Consider the following 18,960-nt stretch of genomic DNA (forward strand, 5'->3'; position numbering starts at 1 on the left):
TATTTGATAGCCCGTTCTACGTTTGTTATGGTTTATGTTTATTTTTCTGATTGCAAAGGGTACATTGATGGTGATTATCATATAACGTGCACAGGTGTGCAAGTGGATTAGTGGGTAAAACTAAAACCTTCTGTATATTTTTAGGGGAGTTAATAAGGCTATCTCACCAAAGACTACAGTAATAACACATGTCCCAACTCCCACACGCACAGAATATCCTGTATTATACAGCAAATTTAACATTCTGTTACTTTTGCATTTTGGAAGTCTGAAACAACGACATGAGCTTAAAATCATTGTAGAGTGAGTGTCCAGTAATACTTTCCAACATGGTTCCATTTGTAAAAGGTTTATAAAGGGCGTATAATTAGGTTATTAATGATTATTTCATCATTTGTAAATGCATTTTTTGCATTATAAACTATTAATTAAGATGAACCCTTATATATTGTCATACAACCTTATTTCTCACTTTTGGGTGTGATGCATTGGTGTTCTGTTCCATGAACAGAGGAGGATGGTTTTAATGATGTGTCTTGACCCACTTTTGATGCCCTGGTCAAATGTACATTATTCAATCATTCCTAATATATTACCTCTTACCAGATTATATAAACACAGGTAATACCTTTGATTGGTGAAACAGTGGAGGAGGTATCCTCTCACAACGTTGAATGTTTTTGTTATCACACCCACCACACACTGACTGAATATGTTTAACAAAGTGTTGAATCTGTGTCGCGATGATTACCCAATACTGCCTATAAGTACAGTTTATCTAAGCTCTGTGTGAACTCTAAAATCATCTTTAAATGACTTACATGTACCCAATAAGGTATATCTTATTTTAAAGTGACATACCTATGAATATTTATAACTGATTCATCAACATTTATAACTGCTAAAAGTATACCTTGTTTTAAAGTGGCAATCCACTGACCAGGAACAAATGAGTTACCAACATTTATAACTGCTGAAAATATATATTTAAAGAAAGTATAAACCTACTGACAATTTATTAAAGAGTTAGGTGGACCAATATTTATACCTTCTAAAAACATACTTTAAAAGGCAGTGGAAACCTTCTGCCAATATGTGAATGAGTTGCAAATATTTATAACAGCATTTAATCTCAAACAAGCAATACATAGTAAGAACAAAATGTAATTTAATAGAATGACACAGGAAAACAATTTTAGCCTATCATTGGTATAGTGAGTAGCCTAGCTAATTCAGATAAACAGGGGGTTTGTTTTACTCCCCTTATTAACATTATAAGTCAGAATATAAATTCGAAACAGATTAACTATTTAAAAATACAACATTAACATAGGGTCTCATGGTCCTCTTCTGTGTCTTTCTTGTTAAGCATTTTCCCATCCTGGAGTCAGACCTTATGGGAATTTAGCATAGACACTCTTGCTACACATAACTCTACTATCATCATTATCATGATTTATACAATTTATGCTTAGCTAGTTATGTTATCCACTGCTAGCTAATAATAATAATAGCTAGCTAGTGTTTAACATTACTTGCTAACACTAATAGCTAGTTACCACAGATTAAAGGGGTTAGCTAATTATCACAATTTTTGCTAATACACTAGCTACTAAGTAAGAGTCTGAGCGAAGAAAGCAGGCGATCATAAACAGTGCCTCTGGAAAGTATTCAGACCCCTTGACTTTTTCCACTTTTTGTTATGTTACAGCACTTATTCTAAAATGGATTACATCGTTTTTTTCTCATCAATATACACAAAATACCCCATAATGACATCGCAAAAACAGGTTTTTAGTAATTTGAGCAAATTTATAAAAAAATGTAAAACTGAAATATCACATCTACATAAGTATTCAGACCCTCTACTGAGTAATTTGTTAAAGCAGATCTTCTCAAGCTTTGTCAGGTCAGATGGGGGAGAATTGCTGCACATCTATTTTCAGGACTCTCCAGAGATGTTTGATTTGGTTTAAGTCCGGGCTTTGGCTTGGCCGCTCAAGGACATTCAGAGACTTGTCCCGATGCCACTCCTGCGTTGTCTTGGCTGTGTGCTTAGGGTCGTTGTCAGGTTGGAAGGTGAACCTTCACCCCAGTCGGAAGTCCTGAGCGCTCTGGAGCAGGTTTTTCTCTCTGTACTTTGCTCCGTTCATCTTTGCCTTAGTCCTGACTAGTCTCCCAGTCCCTGCCACTGCAAAATGGTCCTGGAAGGTTCTCCCATCTCCACAGAGGAACTCTGGAGCTCTGTCAGAGTGACCATCAGGTTCTTGGTCACCTCCCTGAGCAAGGCCCTTCTCCCCTGATTGCTCTGTTTGGCCCGGACAGCCAGCTGTAGGAAGAGTCTTGTTGGTTCCGAACTTCTTCCATTTAAAAATGATGGAGGCCACTGTGTTCGTGGATACTTTCAATGCTGCAGAAATGTTTTGGTACCCTTCTGTGCCTCGGCACAATCCTGTCTCGGAGCTCTACGGACAATTCCTTCAACCTCATGGATTGGTTTTTGCTCTGATATGCACTGTCAACTGTGGGACCTTATATACTGTAGACAGGTGTGTGCCGTTCCAAATAATGTCCAATCAATTGAATTTACCACAGGTGGACTCCAATCAAGTTGTAGAAACAACTCAAGGATGATCAATGGAAACAGACTGCACCTGTGCTCAATTTCGAGTCTCATAGCAAATGGTCTGAATACTTATGTAAATAAGGTATTTCTGTTTTTAACCAGTTTTGCTTTGTCATTATGAGTTATTGTGTGTAGATTTCTAAGAAAAAAAATGCATTTTAGAATAAGCCTGTAACGTAACAAAATGTGGAAAAAGTCAAGGGGTCTGAATACAGACACTGTAAGTATGATTTATTTACTTTGAAGTACTTCTAAAATAGTGATTTTGTCAGACAGCACATGACCTTGCTAGAAACCTTCACAATCTTCTCCAGTCTGTTCTTGTTGCACACGTTCAAATGACTAAACCAGGCCACCATAGAGAAAGACTGAGTATATAAACACAACAATAAGGAGAGATTGCTACTTTTTTTTTACTTTTTTACTTTTCTGCACAACATTTGACTCTTTCATTACGCTATTTGTTCAGGTAAATGTAATATCTATGTTGAATGAGAGAACCCGCTGACACGTGATGGAATGTTTGGGCTGCCATCAAAGAGTTCACAGCAGCCGATTTTACATCAGAAGTATTCACAAGGTGTTATTGTGGTCCCTTGTGGCTCAATTGGTGTAGCTTGCACTTGAAATGCAAGGGTTGAGGGGTTTAATTCCCACGGGGACGAGTGTGAACTAATAAGTTTGCACTCACTTCTGTAAGTCGCTCTGGATAAGAGCTTCTGCTAAATTATTAAATGTCACACCCTGATATATTTCACCTGTCTTGTGCTTGTCTCCACCCCGTTCCAGGTGCACATTTTCCCCATTATCCCCTGCCTGCCTACAGTTCTGTACCTTACTGACTCTGCTCTGGATTACTGACCTCTGCCTGCCCTTGACCTGTCCTTTGACTGCCCCCCTGTTTTGTCAATAAACATCTGCAATTCGAACTGTCTGCATCTGGGTCTTATCCTAAGTAGTGATACTAAAATGTTATTTGAGGGGACTTTTGGAGACTGCCAACATGTGAATTAGATTTCTTTTCAAATTTGTTCAATAAGAAAATTACAAAATAATCCATCAGTACATTTGTACACTTATAACACAACTGTCACACCTCAATGTATATCTACTATTTCTGAATATGAACAAATGCAATGAATAAAACCAGAAGAAAAATCTAACATTAAATATGAGGCTTCATTAATTGAATTACTTATATGCATCCTGAAAAGGAAGAATGACACACAGAGAAGGGGACACCTGTTTGGAAATCCTCAAGGTCAAACATATTTAGCCATGATATGATGTCATGGTACAAAATGTTTACATGCACAACTCACACATGTCATGTTTCACACACACGTTTCAAGGATGTCCTATAGAACTCCCACCTGATTTGCAGCAACCTCGACTCAAGTCAAAATGTCCTGACCTGTCAGCGTATTTTTGTGCCCGTATTCACTTATTTGGGGGTCCGTTATCTACTTGTATATGCCTGATGAAAGAGTATAAAAAACAAGCCTAGCTACTGCCATTTCACCCATTCCTTGTCAGAGCTCTGAGGTAAGCGCTGTGCTCAGTATTCGTACAGTATGTGTGTGAGCTGCAATGACTAACACTATAGCTGGTATTAACGGTTTTCCCTTTGTGTTTGCATGTATCCTACAGTCCTTTTATCCTACAGCCAGGGTCTCCTGGCTCTGATGATGGTGTCCTCTGCCTGGGTTGAGAAACTGCCTGAGGTGAGTGACACAGGATACGGAGCAACCATGCCATAAGATCACTGATTTGCTAAACTCAATCGAACAGTGAACGCATATTCAAAGCAACACTGACCTACTGGGACCCCAGTAACATTGGGGCTTTAAAAATACTTCAAACAATAAATAGTGATGTGCAGTTTCTTTAGAGAGAAATCAGATGAAGCCTGAACTGTGCGATGTAGTAGGGAGTTGTAGTTTCCAACAGGCCAGAATTCTACATATTTTAGCACATAAAATGTGGTAATTAACTACAATGACCATAATCCATTGCGTGCCCGCTTAAACTTGTTTGGTCTTTGAGGAGCAGACTTGGAGACTGAGAGAAGAATGAACAATAGATCGAGAGGGTTAGAAAGCAGTTGCTTCCTGAGCCTGAAAATGCCTGATCCATGTGATTGATAGTTGGTATTCCACAGTCATATAAGTATGCTTATTTACTTTGAAGAACTACTCAAATTGTGATTTTTTCAGAAAGCATAGGCACTAGCTGTGTAGAGATGAGATGACCTGCAATTAAATAATAAAGTCATCAAATAAAACAACTAATGTGAATAAATCAAATATAAATCAAATCAAATCAAATTGTATTGGTCACATACACATATTTAACAGATGTTATTGTGGTTGTAGCAAAATGCTTGTGTTCTTAGCTCCAAGAGTGCATTACTATCTAACAATTCACAACAATATACACAAATAAGATGGTGCCAACAGATGTGGCAGCTCTGCTTCTAGCTCCTAAGCAACTTTGCAGTATTTTGTTTCTTATATTATTATCCCAGAACCTTTTTGTGTGATTACCTACAGCCGGAAATAACTTTTAGATATCAGAGTGGCGGTAACTCACCAGCATTACAACCAGGAATACGAATTTCCAGAGGTTGCTTTGAGGGCCGATACCACGACGGCCCACAAAGAACTACACTGGACTTTATGCAAACTGGAAGCCACATATCCTGAGGCCGCATTTATTGTAGCTGGGGATTTTAACAAAGCAAATTTGAGGAAAACGCTACCGAAGTTCTACCAACACATTGACTGTAGTACTCGCGCTGGTAAAACATTGGACCACTGCTACTCAACTTTTCGAAATGCCTTCAAGGCCCTCCCCCTGCCCTCCCTTCGGCAAATCTGATCACGACTCCATTTTGACCCACCCTTCCTATAGGCAAAAACTCAAACAGGAAGTGCCTGTGCTAAGGTCTATTCAACGCCGGTCTGACCAATTGTAATCCATGCTTCAAGATTGTTTTTATTATGCGGACTGGGATATGTTCCCTGTGGCTCAGTTGGTAGAACATGGTGTTTGCATGGTGTTTGCAACACCAGGTTTGTGGGTTTAATTCCCACGCGGGACCAGTACGGAGAGGGAAAAAAAATGTATTAAATTAAATGAAATGTATGCATTCAGTACTGTAAGTTGCTCTGGATAAGAGCGTCTGCTAAATGACTAAAATGTAAATGTAAAATGGGTAGCCTCTGAGAATAACATTGACGAATACATGGATATGGTGACTGAGTTCATCAGAAAGTGTATAGGAGATGTTGTATCCACTGTGACTATTAAAACCTACCCAATGCTTGTGCAGACCAGCTGGCTGTACGCTGCCCTATCCAATCTGGATTTGTGTTCCATTATTAAAGTGAGCAGTGATTCCATGTCTATGTATATAGAGCAGTAGTCTCTAAGGTGCAGGGTTGAGTGGGGTGGGAGCTGGCAAGTGATGGCTATTTAACAGTCTGATGGCCTTGAGATAGAAGCTGTTTTTCAGTCTCTCGGTCCCAGCTTTGATGCACCTGTACTGACCTTACCTTCTGGACGATATCGGGGTGAACAGGCTGGGGCTCGGGTGGTTGATGTCCTTGATTATCTTTTTGGCCATCCTGTGACATCTGGGCTGTAGGTGTCCTGGAGGGCAGGCAGTGTGCTCCCTGTGATGCGTTGGGCAGACCGCACCACCCTCTGGAGAGCCCTTCGGTTGTGGGCGGTGCAGTTGCCATACCAGGCGGTGATACAGCCCGACAGGATGCTCTCAATTGTGCATCTATAAACGTTTGTGAGGGCTAATATTTATACTATTCATGCCAGTCTCTCTTGACTAAGAGTTGAAGAAAGACTGACCGGGTCACTTCTTGTTTTTTTATAAGAAACATGAATGTGTTGGAAATTCCAAATTGTTTGCATAGTCAACTTACACACAGCACTGACACACTTACACACAGCACTGACACATACACCATACATGCCACCAGGGGTCTTTTCACAGCCCCCAGGTCCAGAACAAATTAAAGGAAACGTATAGTACTATACAGAGTCATGAGTGCATGGAACTCCCTTCCTTCTTATATAGCGCAGGTGAACCGCAAACCTGTTTTTAAAAATTATATAGAAATCAACACCTCACGGCACAACGTCTCTCCCCCATGTGACCTACTTCTGTGTATTTGCTGACATGAATGTGTAACTGATAGATGCCCACACACTGCATGTTCATGTTTTTAAACGTATGTAAATTGTAAAGTCTTTTGTCTGTAATGTATTTTTTGTTACATGTCGGACCCCAGTAAGACTAGCTGTTGCCATTGGCGTCGGCTAATGGGGATCCTAATTAATCAAATAAAAAAATAAAAAGAAGGGCATTCAAATTGTGGCTTTGATAGGCTTGTGGTTATAAATAAAACATGAATAAATGTCTCAGAAACACAAGATAATGGAGAAGACACATGGACTGTTAGTTAGACATCACAAGCAGGAAGGTAACACGTTTCAATTTGTTTTGCTCAGACACTCGAAAAGAACTGATCACAATTAAATGTTTTTTTTTTGTGTGTGTTTTGGGAATGTAGGTTGGAGTTGGGGCGGGATTTTGTGAAGGGGTAAAATGTACAACTATTTACTTCCAGTGGATTTTTGATTGAAAACAATGAATAAAAGCCCTGTGATTTGATTAGTGTAACGGCCGTCGTAGGAAGTGGACCAAAACGCAGCGGGTACGTGAATGCTCATATTTACTTTATTACGAACACCACACAAAAACAACAAAACGAAAACATGAATGACAGCCAACAGCTCTGCAGGCTAAACATAGCAATGCATGAATACAACTTCCCACAAAGGGACAGGTGAAACAGGGGTACCTAAGTATGACTCTCAATCAGCAACAACGATGTACAGCTGTTCCTGATTGAGAGCCATACCAGGCCAACAAAGAAATACACAACATAGAAAACCATAGAAATACAAAACAAGAACATTACCCAAAAACCCCGGAACACATAAATCAAACACCCCTCTTACATAAATACATATCCCATTGAACCCCGAACCACATAAAACAAATACCCCCTGCCACGTCCTGACCAAACTACAATAACCAATAACCCCTTATACCGGTCAGGACGTGACAATTAGATTGATGTTTTAGTTCCTTTGTGGAACTATTGTTAGCATCAAATAGGATAGTTGCCATTCCTAATGTGTGTAGATGGGCAGATACATTTCCAACACAAATACAAGCAAGTAATGAAGATAGAAAAATAGCTTAAAGTATGCATTTTTTATGATTATTACTTCATGTACAGTTCTGTTTAGTTTTTACATTGTATTTTCAACACTTTAGGTTTCAGCTTTATTTCACTAATTAAACTAAACTTAACTGTGTCACGCCCTGATCTGTTTCACCTGTCCCTTTGATTGTCTCCACCCCTCCAGGTGTCGCTTATTTTCCCCGAGAGTGCCTGGAATCGGGGTCTCGTCGATACTTTTCTTCACGGATTATCTGAGGAGGTAAAGGATGAGCTAGCTGCTCGGGAATTGCCGGTGGACCTCGACTCCCTTATCGCCCTAACGAGCCAACAAGACCTGGAAACCACCTTGAGATGCCTGGTCTCAACCAACCCCACTACCTGGAGCCGTTAACTGGTCTGGGTGGAGTATGCCCAGAACACCCTTCCCTTTTCTGCCACGGGACTCTCCTCTTTCGAGTGCTCCATGGGGTATCCGTCTCCACTCTTCCCAGAAAAAGAGCAGGTGGTCAGCGGACCCTCGGCCCAGATGTTTGTCCGCCGCTGTCGACGTACCTGGAGAAGAGCCAGGGCGGTTATTCTCAAGACCAACTCCAGGTATCGTCGACAAGCGGACCGTTGCCGGACCCCAGCTCCCCGCCACCGCATTGGGCAGAGGGTATGCTTTCCACCCGGGACCTGCCCCTGCGGGTAGAGTCCTGCAAACTGTCTCCCCATTTCATTGGTCCTTTTCCCATCTCTAGAGTCCTTAGTTCCACTGCTGTCTTGTGTTACCCCATACCCTCCGTATCCACGCTACTTTCCATGTGTCCAGAATTAAACCCGTGTCTCACTGTCCTTTGTCTTCTGTTTCCAGGCCCATACCTCCCCCCGGGTAATCGATGGCCTGCCAGCGTATACGGTGAGACGCCTCCTGAGGGTTCGACCACGGGGCAGGGTTTCCAGTAACTGGTTGACTGGGAGGGTTATGGCCCGGAGGAGAGGTGCTGGGTTCCTGCTAAAGACATCTTGGACCCGGCACTCATTGCCAATTTCCTCCGCCGTCAGCCAGGTATGCGCCCAGGTAGGACACCAAGTGGCATCCCTGGGGGGGGGGGCACTACTGTCACGCCCTGATCTGTTTCACCTGTCCCTGTGATTGTCTCCACCCTCCAGGTGTCACTGATTTTCCCCAGTGTATTTATCCCTGTTTCCTTTCTCTATGTGACAGTTCGTCTTGTATGTTTAGTCAAGTCAACCAGCGTGTTTTCCCCCGTATTCCTTTTCTATTTTCTTTTGCTAGTCTTCCTGGCTTTGACCACTGCCTGACCATCCTGCCTGCCCTTCGGTATCTATTGGACTCTGAACGGGTTGTGACTTTTCGCCTGTACACAACCATGCTCTTGCCTACCCCTTTTGGATTAACATTGTAAGACTCCAACCATCTGCATCTGGGTCTCGCCTTGACAAACTGTTTTAATTTAGATTTCATGTGATCTTTAATGCATCTTCTATATTTTATTTGATCTTTGATGTGCCTTTGTACAAGATCAAGAGCATCTCGGGACAGTTACTGTCTGTGTTTTGTCTGGAAGAGTTTCTTCATGTGAGTGTGCAAAGACACCAACATTGTGCAAATAACTGAAGACATTCACTTACATTTTGTAAAAAAAAATGTTTCTGTCTCTCACATGGTAGAGGTTTGATATGATGACAACATAATGTGCTATCTTTTTCAGTCTGTGTTAACAAACTCCCATGGTCAGATAACATGTCTTATCAAGCGTAAAACATAACCTCCTAACATTATGCAACAGTTTCCATGAAAACAATACAGGAACAAAGCAAAAAGGTATTTCAACATTGATTTCATAACATAAACCACCTTTTGGGAGTTTGCTTAAGTCTCAACCTGCCAAAGGCCATCTGTCATGTCTGCTTAACGTTCACTGATACTGTCACGGGTGTCGTATGAATTGGACCAAAATGCAGCGGGTACGTGAATGCTCATAATACTTTTATTAGAACATTTACACAAAACAAGAAAACGAAAGACAGCTAAACAGTATTGCAGGCCTAGCAGTGCAAAAACAACTTCCCACAAAAGACAGGTGAAAAAGGGCTACCTAAGTATGACTCCAAATCAGCAACAACGATGTAGAGCTGTTCCTGATTGAGAGCCATACCAGGCCAACACAAAGAAATACACAACGTAGAAAAAAACATAGAAATACAAAACATAGAACAATACCCAAAAACCCGACAACCCAAAACAAACACACCCCTGCCACTCCCTGACCAAAATACAATAACAAACAGCCCCTTTACTGGTCAGGACGTGACAGATACCTACGTAACCTGCAAACTAGACTGCAATAGAGTTTGTATATGTTAATGACCAAGTCCTTAAGTGACTATATAATGAAAACGTATATAGCTGCCAGTAAAACAGGATCAACATATTTAATCACGTACAATGGCCAACTTCACTGCATCAAAACTTCATCCCCATCAGCATCCTCAGGAACTCTGGTTCTTCTGTCCAAATATCAGACATGGGGCATATGGAATGCCCACCTGAGAAATCGGGTAGGTTACTATTCTGTCCTCTTACAAGTGAAAAAAAATGACACATCTCATTACTGTGTGACCTGAGTGCACTTATTCCTTTACGCATGCACTTTAGTTTTCAATATTTGAGTTCAGTGGCATCTGTACGTTATTGTACAGTTGTATAGTATTTAACTTATTAATTACCAATGACATGTAGGCGTATGCAATATTATCACACTCACTGTACATCACAAAACCACACTCCCCCATGTTTGAGAATTTTTTCTGAAGCAAGACTTTGGTTGACTTGGTTGACATCTGATGCTTTTTTGAAATGTACCAATATTCTGAGGAACAACCGCATCTGTCTGCCTACAGTATAAAAACTGCACGTCTATCATGTTCACAACAGACTGATCCTGGGCATCCTGCAGTCATTCACCATGGCACCTGTCTTTGTGCTGACCATTTTCATCGCCGTTCTCTGCTCAGTTCAGGGCCGATCTACAGGGGTAAGTGTCTATCTGAGACTATTGGGAAAACCCTGTGCATGATGAATTATTTGCGTTTTAAACATTTTAACCTATTTTGTTGCATATTTCCTTCTGCTGTTGGCATACAGAAAGCTCCATTTGAAAGGAGTGAAGAGGACATGGAAATTGGTATGTTCATCCTGTCTTTATAAACATTTAGTTTCTGACATTGTATTATGTATCTAAATATCATGTTCCATAAATGAAACCTGGTTTTATTAATCATTCATTTTTAGAATGTATATGACGTACAATACCAGTCAAAGTTTGGACACACCTACTCTTTCAAGGCTTTTTCTTCATTTGCACAATTTTCTACATTGTAGAATAATAGTGAAGACATCAAAACTATGAAATAACACATGGAATCATGTAGTAACCAAAAAGTGTTAAACAAATCAAAATATATTTGAGATTCTTGAAAGTAGCCACCCTTTGTCTTGATGACAGCTTTGCATACTCTTGGCATTCTCTCAACCAGCTTCATGAGGTCGTCACATGGAATGCATTTCGAAAAACTGGTGTGCCTTGTTAAATACATTTGTGGAATTTCTTTCTTAATGCGTTAGAGCCAATCAGTTGTGTTGTGACAAGGTAGGGGTGGTATACAGAAGATAGCCCTATGTGGTAAAAGACCAATTCCAAATAATGGCAAGAACAGCTCAAATAAGATAAGAGAAATGACAATGAAAGTTTCTTCAAGTGCAGTCGCAAACACCATCAAGCGCTATGATGAAACGAGCTCTCGTGAGGACCCCCACAGGAAAGGAAAACTCAGAGTTACCTATGCTGCAGTTAATTAGAGTTACCAGCCTGAGAAATTGCAGCCCAAATAAATGCTTCAGAGTTCAAGTAACAGAGGAGACTGCGTGAATCAGGCCTTCATGGTTGAATTGCAGCAAATAAACCACTACTAAGAGACCCCAATAAGAAGAGACTTGCTTGGACCAAAAAGATGAGCAATGGACATTAGACCGGTGGAAATCTGTCCTTTGGTCTGAGTCCAAATTTGAGAATTTTGGTTCGAACCGCCATGTCTTTGTGAGATGCAGAGAAGGTGAACGGATGATGTCCGCATGTGTGGTTCCCACCGTGAAGCATGGAGTAGGAGGTGTGATGGTGTGGGGGTGCTTTGCTGGTGACACTGTCAGTTATTTATTTAGAATTCAAGGCACACTTAACCAGCATGGCTACCACAGCATTCCGCAGCAATACGCCATCCCATCTGGTTTGCACTTAGTGGGACTCATTTGTTTTTCAACAGGACAATGACCCAACACACCTCCAGGCTGTGTAAGGGCTATTTGACTAAGAAGGAAAGTGATGGAGTGCTGCATCAGATGACCTGGCCTCCACAATCCCCTGACCTCAACCCATTTGAGATGGCTTGGGATGAGTTGGACCGCAGAGTGAAGGAAAACCAACAAGTGCTTAGCGTTTGTGGGAACTCCTTCAAGACTGTTGCAAAAGCATTCCAGGTGAAGCTGGTTGAGAGAATGCCAAGAGTGTGCAAAGCTGTCAAGACAAAGGGTGCCTACTTTGAAGAATCTCAAGTATAAAATATGTTGAACAATCTTTTGGTTACTACATGATCCCATATGTGTTATTAGATAGTTTTGATGTCATCACTATTATTTTACAATGTAGAAAAGAGAAAAAATAAAAACACTTGAATGAGTGGCTGTGTCTAAACGTTTGACTGGTACAATATATTATCTTATTGTAATATTAGTTATTAGGGACACAGTTGCATTTAAGCAATTTTTTTTATCCCATTCCGCAGACAGCACCCGCACCAATAACATTGAGGAGGAGGATTTTTCTGCTTCAACGCTCATTGAGAAGGCCAACAGAAATCTTGGTAAGGCAGCCTGAATATTCCTACCCTGCATTTCATGACACCGAGAATGAAACACAGATAATAACCTTCACTTGGTGTTGTTTTCTAGGGAAAAGACTTGACGAGCCACTAGTCATGTTTGGGGACATTGCAGTAAATACTGGGTTCATGAACGCTGACCCCTGCACAGCTCACAACTGCAAATGGCCGAAGTCCTCTAATGGGAAAGTTTACGTGCCCTATGTGATCTCTAATCAATACTGTAAATATCTTCTTCTCTGAAATGATTTTCTTCTGAGCTTAATGGTTTGGTTTTACTATACTATTAGTCTTTGTGCGTGTGTGTATTGAGTTTCTGACTTTCTTGTTGCTCCATTGAGCAGCGCCCCAGGAGAGGTCCGTTATTGAAGGTGGGCTGCAAACCTTTGCTGCATCAACCTGCGTCCGATTCTTTCCGCGAACCAATCAGAGGGACTTTGTGGACATCCAGTCTCTGTCAGGGTATGACCGCTGCACATTACGAGACCTGTTATACTTGTCTTCTGCCACTCTTATTTACTTAGTGTTTACATGACAATTTACTTTACTGTTATTGCTACAAAAAAACAATACTTTATTACTTTTAGAAATGACCTTTATGTCTTCCGTATACACTCTTGTTTGTAGCTGTTACTCGTATGTTGGACGCCAGAAAAATGGCCAGGTGCTGTCTCTGAATAGGAACGGATGTGTCCATCTGTCTGTGGTGCAGCATGAACTGCTGCACGCCTTGGGCTTCAACCACGAGCATTCGCGCAGTGACCGTGACAGCCATGTTCAAATCCTGACTCAGAACATTTTGCCTGGTTAGTGCTTTCTACATCCACAGATGCTGAATTTATAATATATATTTTTAAATAACTTCGTAGGTAAATAATAAATACTATTGTTTACAAGATATGTAAATATTATTCCTGCCCATTTTGAGTAAGACATATTAGTAAAACTTTAAGAACTTGAATGTAAACTTTAGTGTACTTCTATCTGATTATAATAATACATTAGTATTTCATTATTTGTAAACATATAGAAACACTGACATGGATTTATAAGCTTTTCAATTAATAAGCATTTATATCATTCATAATAATCTGTAAAGCATTTCTTTATAAGCGTGACTTATTCATGAAAGTTATTATACCCGGTAAGAAAATGATTTATCATGCATTTTCCATCATAGGAATGGAATACAATTTCGACAAGATCAACACGATAAACTTGGGGACTCCATATGACTATAAATCTGTCATGCAATACTCGAGGTAAGTTGAGGACATAATGGAAAGGTTTTCTTTACTGCAATAACAGCTATAATGTTGTATGGCTAAAATAATTTGACCTTTCATAGTCTACTCATGTCATCCTTTAATTGCAATTGATGGTGTGAGAGCTTTCTGCCCAATGTTGTCTGGTTCCAGGTTTGCCTTCTCCAAGAACAATCAGCCCACCATTCTTCCAATCCCTGACAATAATGCAGTTATTGGCAAGGCAACTCAGATGAGCCCTATGGACATTCTGCGGATCAATCGTCTCTACAAATGCAGTAAGTGATTTTCTAAGGAGATCTGTTTATCATCACTGCAAAGAATAAGAGTTGTGATTATTATACCTGCCTGTAAACTTCACGATACCGTTGCTCAATCAATTTGAGATATTTGGGAATATAGAATTTGAATTGAATTTAGTGATATTCTGTTTTTATACTGTTATAAATTGGTGTACAGATTATTTTTTAAAGCCTTGAGCACCATCAACTCAAAAGGCAGAAATACAGCATGTCAATTCTAATAATATTTTATTTTCCCCTTCTCTTTTATTAGGAAAGCAGTTGGACTGATTTGAAAAGTGCGAGGGTAGAGCGTCTGCTGAGGATTGTAACTGCAGTTATAGCTTGCTTTTCAACTTTGAACATGAATTTAAGAAACAAATTATGTTTTATGCTGATAGAATGAATTGAGATGCAGATTTAAAAAAAAAAATTCAAGTATATCTTTACGTCCGTATATCAGATATGTTATGGCTTATCATAGAACATTGGTATGGCAAAGCAAAGTACTGTGGTCTACTGAAACATTATCACAATAAACATGTGTAGCAACGTGTATTTGATAGCCCGTTCTACGTTTGTTATGGTTTATGTTTATTTTTCTGATTGCAAAGGGTACATTGATGGTGATTATCATATAACGTGCACAGGTGTGCAAGTGGATTAGTGGGTAAAACTAAAACCTTCTGTATATTTTTAGGGGAGTTAACAAGGCTCTCTCACCACAGACTACAGTAATGACACATGTCCCAACTCCCACACGCACAGAATATCCTGTATTATACAGCAAATTTAACATTCTGTTACTTTTGCATTTTGGAAGTCTGAAACAACGACATGAGCTTAAAATCGTTGTAGAGTGAGTGTCCAGTAATACTTTACAACATGGTTACATTTGTAAAAGGTTTATAAAGGGCGTATAATTAGGTTATTAATGATTATTTCATCATTTGTAAATGCATTTTTGCATTATAAACCATTAATTAAGATAAACCCTTATATATTGTCATACAACCTTATTTCTCACTTTTGGGTGTGATGCATTGGTGTTCTGTTCCATGAACAGAGGAGGATGGTTTTAATGATGTGTCTTGACCCACTTTTGATGCCCTGGTCAAATGTACATTATTCAATCATTCTTAATATATTACCTCTTACCAGATTATATAAACACAGGTAATACCTTTGATTGGTGAAACAGTGGAGGAGTTATCCTCTCACAACGTTGAATGTTTTTGTTATCACACCCACCACACACTGACTGAATATGTTTAACAAAGTGTTGAATCTTCTCTCATGTGTGTCGCGATTATTACCCAATACTGCCTATAAGTACAGTATATCTAAGCTCTGAGTGAACTCTAAAATCATCTATAAATGACTTACTCACATGTACCCAATAAGGTATATCTTATTTTAAAGTGACATACCTATGAATATTTATAACTGATTCATCAACATTTATAACTGCTAAAATTATATCTTGTTTTAAAGTGGCAATCCGCTGACCAGGAACAAATGAGTTACCAACATTTATAACTGCTGAAAATATATATTTAAAGAAAGTACACTGCTCAAAAAAATAAAGGGAACACTTAAACAACACAATGTAACTGCAAGTCAATCACACTTCTGTGAAATCAAACTGTCCACTTAGGAAGCAACACTGATTGACAATAAATTTCACATGCTGTTGTGCAAATGAAATAGACAACAGGTGGAAATTATAGGCAATTAGCAAGACACCCCCAATAAAGGAGTGGTTCTGCAGGTGGGGACCACAGACCACTTCTCAGTTCCTATTTTTCCTGGCTGATGTTTTGGTCACTTTTGAATGCTGGCGGTGCTTTCACTCTAGTGGTAGCATGAGATGGAGTCTACAACCCACACAAGTGGCTCAGGTAGTGCAGCTCATCCAGGATGGCACATCAATGCGAGCTGTGGCAAGAAGGTTTGCTGTGTCTGTCAGCATAGTGTCCAGAGCATGGAGGCGCTACCAGGAGACAGGCCAGTACATCAGGAGACGTGGAGGAGGCCGTAGGAGGGCAACAACCCAGCAGCAGGACCGCTACCTCCGCCTTTGTGCAAGGAGGAGCAGGAGAAGCACTGCCAGAGCCCTGCAAAATGACCTCCAGCAGGCCTTAAATGTGCATGTGTCTGCTCAAACGGTCAGAAACAGACTCCATGAGGGTGGTATGAGGGCCCGACGTCCACAGGTGGGGGTTGTGCTTACAGCCCAACACCGTGCAGGACGTTTGGCATTTGCCAGAGAACACCAAGATTGGCAAATTCGCCACTGGCGCCCTGTGCGCTTCACAGATGAAAGCAGGTTCACACTGAGCACATGTGACAGACGTGACAGAGTGTGGAGACGCCGTGGAGAACGTTCTGCTGCCTGCAACATCCTCCAGCATGACCGGTTTGGCGGTGGGTCAGTCATGGTGTGGGGTGGCATTTCTTTGGGGGGCCGCACAGTCCTCCATGTGCTCGCCAGAGGTAGCCTGACTGCCATTAGGTACCGAGATGAGATCCTCAGACCCCTTGTGAGACCATATGCTGGTGCGGTTGGCCCTGGGTTCCTCCTAATGCAAGACAATGCTAGACCTCATGTGGCTGGAGTGTGTCAGCAGTTCCTGCAAGAGGAAGCCATTGATGCTATGGACCGGCCCGCCCGTTCCCCAGACCTAAATCCAATTGAGCACATCTGGGACATCATGTCTCGCTCCATCCACCAACGCCACGTTGCACCACAGACTGTCCAGGAGTTGGCGGATGCTTTAGTCCAGGTCTGGGAGGAGATCCCTCAGGAGACCATCCGCCACCTCATCAGGAGCATGCCCAGGCGTTGTAGAGAGGTCATACAGGCACGTGGAGGCCACACACACTACTGAGTCTCATTTTGACTTGTTTTAAGGACATTACATCAAAGTTGGATCAGCCTGTAGTGTGGTTTTCCACTTTCATTTTGAGTGTGACTCCAAATCCAGACCTCCATGGGTTGATAAATTGGATTTCCATTTATTATTTTTGTGTGATTTTGTTGTCAGCACATTCAACTATGTAAAGAAAAAAGTATTTAATAAGATTATTTCTTTCATTCAGATCTAGGATGTGGTGTTTAAGTGTTCCCTTTATTTTTGGAGCAGTATATAAACCTACTGACAATTTATTAAAGAGTTAGGTGGACCAATATTTATACCTTCTAAAAACATACTTTAAAAGGCAGTGGAAACCTTCTGGCAATTTATGAATGAGTTGCAAATATTTATAACAGCATTTAATCTCCTCAAACAAGCAATACATAGTAAGAACAAAATGTAATTTAATAGAATGACACATTGGGAAACGAATTTTAGCCTATCATTGGTATAGTGAGTAGCCTAGCTAATTCAGATAAACAGGGGGTTTGTTTTACTCCCCTTTTTAACATTACAAGTCAGAATATAAATTGGAAACAGATTAACTATTTAAAAATACAACATTAACATAGGGTCTCATGGTCCTCTTCTGTGTCTTTCTTGTTAAGCATTTTCCCATCCTGGAGTCAGACCTTATGGGAATTTAGCATAGACACTCTTGCTACATATAGCTCTACTATCATCATTATCATCATTTATACAATTTATGCTTAGCTAGTTGTGTTATCCACTGCTAGCTAATAGTAATAATAGCTAGCTAGTGTTTAACATTACTTGCTAACACTAATAGCTAGTTACCACAGATTAAAGGGGTTAGCTAGTTATCACAATTTTTGCTAATACACTAGCTACTAAGTAAGAGTCTGAGTGAAGAAAGCAGGCGATCATAAACAGTGCCTCTGGAAAGTATTCAGACCCCTTGACTTTTTCCACATTTTGTGATATTACAGCCTTATTGTAAAATTGATTAATTTGTTTTTTTCTCATCAATATACACAAAATACCCCATAATGACATCGCAAAAACAGGTTTTTAGTAATTTGAGCTGATTTATACATTTTTTAAAACTGAAATATCACATCTTCATAAGTATTCAGACCCTCTACTGAGTAATTTGTTAAAGCAGATCTTCTCAAGCTTTGTCAGGTTAGATGGGGGAGCGATGCTGCACATCTATTTTCAGGACTCTCCAGAGATGCTCGACTGGGTTTAAGTCCGGGCTTTGGCTTGCCGCTCAAGGACATTCAGAGACTTGTCCCGATACCACTCCTGTGTTGTCTTGGCTGTGTGCTTAGGGTCGTTGTCAGGTTGGAAGGTGAACCTTCACCCCAGTCGGAAGTCCAGAGCGCTCTGGAGCAGGTTTTTCTCTCTGTACTTTGCTCCGTTCATCTTTGCCTTAGTCCTGACTAGTCTCCCAGTCCCTGCCGCTGAAAAATGGTTCTGGAAGGTTCTCCCATCTCCACAGAGGAACTCTGGAGCTCTGTCAGAGTGACCATCAGGTTCTTGGTCACCTCCCTGAGCTAGGCCCTTGTCCCCTGATTTCTCTGTTTGGCCCGGACAGCCAGCTATAGGAAGAGTCTTGGTGGTTCCAAACTTCTTCCATTTAAAAATGATGCAGGCCACTGTGTTCTTGGATACTTTCAATGCTGCAGAAAT

At 40.6% G+C, this 18,960-nt stretch overlaps 1 protein-coding gene across 2 annotated transcripts; it reads left to right on the forward strand.

Moving 5' to 3' along the window:
• Positions 1-10,790: 10,790 nt before the first annotated feature.
• Positions 10,791-14,942, forward strand: hce2 (High choriolytic enzyme 2). 2 transcript variants are annotated; one of them, XM_045707943.1, is made up of 9 exons: positions 10,791-10,940; positions 11,051-11,090; positions 12,745-12,822; positions 12,911-13,063; positions 13,185-13,302; positions 13,522-13,646; positions 14,021-14,102; positions 14,259-14,383; positions 14,661-14,942. In XM_045707943.1, exons 1-9 carry the CDS (start codon positions 10,872-10,874, stop codon positions 14,675-14,677), a joined length of 807 nt encoding a protein of 268 aa, XP_045563899.1. In that variant the 5' UTR covers positions 10,791-10,871; the 3' UTR covers positions 14,678-14,942.
• Positions 14,943-18,960: the final 4,018 nt, after the last annotated feature.

This window comes from Salmo salar, chromosome ssa26 (assembly GCF_905237065.1).
Source record: "Salmo salar chromosome ssa26, Ssal_v3.1, whole genome shotgun sequence".
NCBI classification, from domain to species: domain Eukaryota; kingdom Metazoa; phylum Chordata; class Actinopteri; order Salmoniformes; family Salmonidae; genus Salmo; species Salmo salar.

Coding starts and splice junctions, on each gene's coding strand:
- hce2 (XM_045707943.1), top strand. CDS start 10,872: ATGGCACCTGTCTTTGTGCTGACCATTTTCATCGCCGTTCTCTGCTCA. Junction 12,823..12,910: donor GAAGGCCAACAGAAATCTTG/GTAAGGCAGCCT, acceptor GTTGTTTTCTAG/GGAAAAGACTTGACGAGCCA. Junction 13,647..14,020: donor GACTCAGAACATTTTGCCTG/GTTAGTGCTTTC, acceptor TTTCCATCATAG/GAATGGAATACAATTTCGAC.